We start from the raw sequence: 4,416 nt of genomic DNA on the forward strand, positions 1-4,416 counted from the left end.
GTCTCTCCGCACCGGCACCAGCTCTCACACCGACACCTTCTTAGGAAGCAGCGAGCCTTCACGCCAGGCCTCTCAGGAGGGTGGTTATAAACTCCCTATCAGTTCACGTGTGCTGGGGGCTGCCAGGATCCAGCTGCAGAGAAGGGGGAGCCTCACACTTCAGGACTTGAGGGCCGAGTGAGGAGGAATCGCTGTTGGAGGCTGAGTTTGGGGCCTAGGCCTTGGTCAGTTGCTGCCTCAGCTTCCCCTCTCCTGCTCGCTCCCAGCATTCCACTCATCAGAACGGAGAAGCAGGGGCATGTCTGCAGCCTGGACCATGCCTCCCCACGGTCTATGCTTCCCAGGGCAGCCTGGCCCAAGTGGGGCTGAGGCCACAGCTGAGAGCCAGTGAGCGGGGAGAGAACGGGCCTCAGGAGCACGGGGTCTGCCTCTCGGGGCTCTGGCCGTTTAGTGGCAGCAGCCCCCACAGTGCCCACCTGCATGGGAGTGCTGACTGTCCCCAAACTTGGTCCTGCGACTCAGGATCTCATAGGAGCAGTCGTCCCCACAGCACCCAGACATGCTGGGGGAAGAGTCGTCGACTTCAAACCTGCAAGGAAGTGGAGGGCGGGCACTGCAGGAGTGGACACTGCCTCACCATCTCACCAACCTCCGTCCCCACTCCAGGGGTGCCTGTGCCTCTCCTGAGCCCGAGGAGGGCCCGGGGAGTCATGACGAGGAAAGACCTGCACCCACCACCGTCACAAGAACCCCACCAGGGCCCTGTTCTTACTGTAGCGCTTCTCGGAAGAACTGGTAGGCGCCATGGTTGTGTTTAAATACTGTTAACATAACTTTCTTCATCTGTGTGCTGAGAAGCAAGCAGAGACGCCATCTTTGAGAGAGCGGCCCCTCCCACTGTCTCTGCCTGTTTGCCCCTTCTTGCTCCTCTGAGGTGCCCCCAGGCCTGGTGCTATCCTCTCTCAGGCCTGTAGGCACCCCACGCCAGGCAACCACATGCCCATGGTGGCAACCCTCCCACTTTATCTCTGCACCTCTCCTGCAACCAGAGCTAACAGGCCAGGCCAGCTGGCTGCCTTTCAGGGTATGGTGTCCATAGGTACAGGGGCGGGGCTGTGTCCTGAGGAGCCCCGGATGCCTCACTCCCTAAGCAGCCCTTTCAGTACGTCCTCCATCTGAGTGATGTCTGACGACCTCCAGGCAGCTGCCTCTTACCTGTTGGCCATGAGCTGCAGGATCTGTATGAGGAACTTGCCCAGGCCTTTCCGTCGCACCTTACTTTCCAACTGAACCTCATAGCTGCAGGAAGACATGAGAGGTGAGTGTGAGGGCAGGCGGAGGCAGCCTGTGGACCTCAGGCCCCATGTGGCCAGAGTGCCAAGGAGGCCACCACTACCCCGGCCCCCCAGGTACCCGCTAATACCAGTACAGGACTTCATCCCCGCACTCCACGTCGAACCGGAAGTGAGAGAAAGCAACAGGGACGGAATGGTCTTCCCAAGCAATGAGGTACCAGGCCCGGTCATCTGTCATTTCCTCACGCTTCTCTCGGTCCTTCCAGCCCCACTCACTCTGCTCGTACCTGGGGGGTTTGGGGACAGTCAGGGTGGGGAGCTCAGGGAGAGACAGTTGGCCTCGGGAACAAGGCTCTCTCCTGCAGGACTGCTTACATGGACTGCATGTTGGTTTTGGTGAGGTCGAAGGCCCAGTCCACGGTGGCTGGCTCCAGTCCAGACACACGCTTACATTCGATGGAGACGTTTAACCTGTGGAGAGGAAGAGGCCGCTGTGGCGGGGCCTCCAGGCCACACACCTGAAAGCTGACAGAGGCCTTCCCTGTCTCGGCTGCTTCCTCTGGAACCTTCCCCTGGTCGTCTTCATCAGGTGGCACTTTGTACACGTCTGTCCCTCTCTGCTCTTCTCCTACCGACCAGGTGGCTCCTGTACCTTGTCACAAACACTCATGTCGTCTTTGTTCTCTGGGTTCCTGTCCTTAGGCATTCTGTCTGTAGTTTAAATTTCTGAACTGGTGTCTCCTGGAAGCTCCCAGGGGACCTCTTTCTTGCAAACCACCAATCTTCCCTCCAAACTGCCAGGTGACCTCCAGCCCCTCCAGATGACCTCTGGGACGCACAGCCCTCTGAGAACTGTTCCCCACTGAGGACACAGGATGCTCTTGCATGATCAAACAGGGTGGGTCCACCCCAATGGCCTGTTCTCTTAAACTAACAAGTAAATGCTATTACCTGTTTCTAAGCGGAATTTAAATAAACAGCTCAACTCCCTGGCCAACCTGTGAAAAGATGTCCTCTAGGCAGCATTTCTTTCTGAGTCCCATGACCCTTGACACAGGCCTCCGATGCCCTCCCTGGAGTTATGTCACCTCTGCTAATGTGCAGGCCACGTAAGCAGGCCAGGTGCTCAGCCTCATAAACCTGTCCAGAACTTCCTGGCCCCGCAGCGCTTTTCTAAGCACCAATCTTGTCGGAGCTGTATTTTCCATGGTTCTGTCTGCAGTCTAAACCCGCCATTAACCCGCGTTCTAGGTGTGGGAAAGTGGGCTTGTGGCCACATGAATCACAGCAGATTCCAGGACCAGAGGAGCTGAGGCAGCTGGCAGCGCCTGCTTCGGAGCCACAGCACGTTTCCAGAAGTCAGTGGGAATGTGGAGAGTGGAGACAGTAAGAGACAGATGGAGGAGGGCAAGTCGGACAGTGTCAGCGGATCCACACAGCTGCTGTGTCCGCAATGCCCACACGGTGCTGACAGGCTGACACATGGTCAGCAGTCAGCCGTGCCACTGCTACACCACCAGGTGCCTCAGCGCCACCGTTGGTAGGAGCCAAAGAGTCGGCTAGGGCCCCGTGAACAGTATGTCCAAAGTGTGTGAGACAAAGTCTCACCATCCCTGCCTAACACTTGGCTGTAGGTCTTATAAGGTAGATTTATAGGATATAGTCAATACTCTTTGTCAATATCACAGTTCAAAAGCATCGACTGTCCTTCTGTCTTCCTTATTCTTTGTTCAACCTTCACATGCATATGAAACAACTGAAAAAACTCATAGCTTGGGTCAAGTATACCTTAGTCTTTAAACTGACATCCCTACTCTTTATTGATTCAAAAAGGACCTTGAAGAACTGAGAACTCTGGAACAACGGCCTGGCGCCATGAGGCTCGAGGCTGAGGTGTCCGTGTACACATTTTGGGAGCTGTCTTGACTGTATTAGTCATCTGGATTATAATCTTTTGACTTCCACCTCCCTCACCAAAAAAGAGACCAAGACAGGTGAGCTGTCCAATACAATATGTCGTCTGACTCAGTGACTGCTTCCACAGCTATAGATTACGGATCCAAGTCAGATGAAATCATTGACAACTTCAATCTTTTCTCCATGTATCATGATATTGCCTATAGGTCCAGTTATGAGGATTTCTGTTTTCTTGAAGAAGTGGAGATATAATCCATACGGAAGGGTTTTTTGACCTCCAGTAAATATTTCAAGTCTTCTCTACTTTCTGAGAGTAAAGTTGTGCCGTTTGCATAATGCAGCTTGTTGGTGAATCTTCACCTAAAGGTGACTGCCACATTCTTCTTTATATAGTCTAGCCTCCTGAATGATTTGCTCAGCACAGACTAAATAGATATGGAGAAAAGGTACAACCCTGATGCACACCTTTCTTGACTTTAAACCATGCACTTTCTCTTTGTGCTGTCTGAATAGCTACTTCTTAATCTAGTTACAGGATGTGTGTGAGCACATTAGAGGACTGTAAAGTGTCTGATGACAAACAGGAAAAATAACCGTAAATGAATGGATTGTACCTCAACATCAAGAAGACAGAGATCCTCATTACATGACTGATCAGCAACATCAGGGTAGATGACGAAAAGACTGAAGTTGTCAATGTTTTCATCTTACTTGGATTCACAATCAAAACATTTGGTACCAGCAGTTAGAAGAGCAGGAAATGTACTGCACTGAGCAGGTCAGTCGTCAGGGACCTCCCCAAATTACTGAGAAGCAATGATATCAGTTTAAAGACTAAGGTGCACCTGATTCAGGCCATGGTATTTTCAATCACTTGCTATGTACCTGAAAGCTGGATTATGAATACGGATGACAGAAGAAATGATGCCTTTGAGCTGTGGTGGTGAAAAGCACTGGATATCCCATGGACTGATAAAGGAACAAACAGGTGTGTCTTGGAAAAAATGCAGCCAAAGTGCTCCTTGGAGGCAAGCATCGAAAAGCTTCCTCTTACACACTTCGGCAGGCTGCCAGGAGAATGCTTTCCATTCCTTGGAAAGGGACGTCGTGCACAGAAAGGTAGAGGATCAGAGAAAGAGAGAAGATCTGCAACAAGCTGGCCTGACGGTGGCCTGCAGCAATGGGCTCAGTGTGGTAAGATGAC

The 4,416-nt window shown here is 52.4% G+C and overlaps 1 protein-coding gene across 2 annotated transcripts in view; it reads right to left on the bottom strand.

Moving 5' to 3' along the window:
- Window positions 1-320: 320 nt before the first annotated feature.
- Window positions 321-4,416, bottom strand: part of NAA40 (N(alpha)-acetyltransferase 40, NatD catalytic subunit) — a 13,775-nt gene continuing 9,679 nt past the window's right edge. Inside the window, exons 2-6 of one of the 2 annotated variants that reach the window (XM_006901508.1) lie at window positions 1,671-1,766; window positions 1,424-1,582; window positions 1,216-1,299; window positions 773-850; window positions 321-589 (exon numbers count right to left, since the gene is read on the bottom strand). In XM_006901508.1, the coding sequence (XP_006901570.1) occupies window positions 448-589; window positions 773-850; window positions 1,216-1,299; window positions 1,424-1,582; window positions 1,671-1,766 (559 nt within the window). In that variant the 3' untranslated portion in view covers window positions 321-447. The remainder of the gene's footprint in view (window positions 590-772; window positions 851-1,215; window positions 1,300-1,423; window positions 1,583-1,670; window positions 1,767-4,416) is intronic. The other variant, XM_006901507.1, reaches the window with a different exon arrangement.

The sequence above is a fragment of the Elephantulus edwardii genome, unplaced genomic scaffold (genome assembly GCF_000299155.1).
Source record: "Elephantulus edwardii isolate Elephantulus edwardi_28Jun2011 unplaced genomic scaffold, EleEdw1.0 scaffold00328, whole genome shotgun sequence".
NCBI lineage: Eukaryota > Metazoa > Chordata > Mammalia > Macroscelidea > Macroscelididae > Elephantulus > Elephantulus edwardii.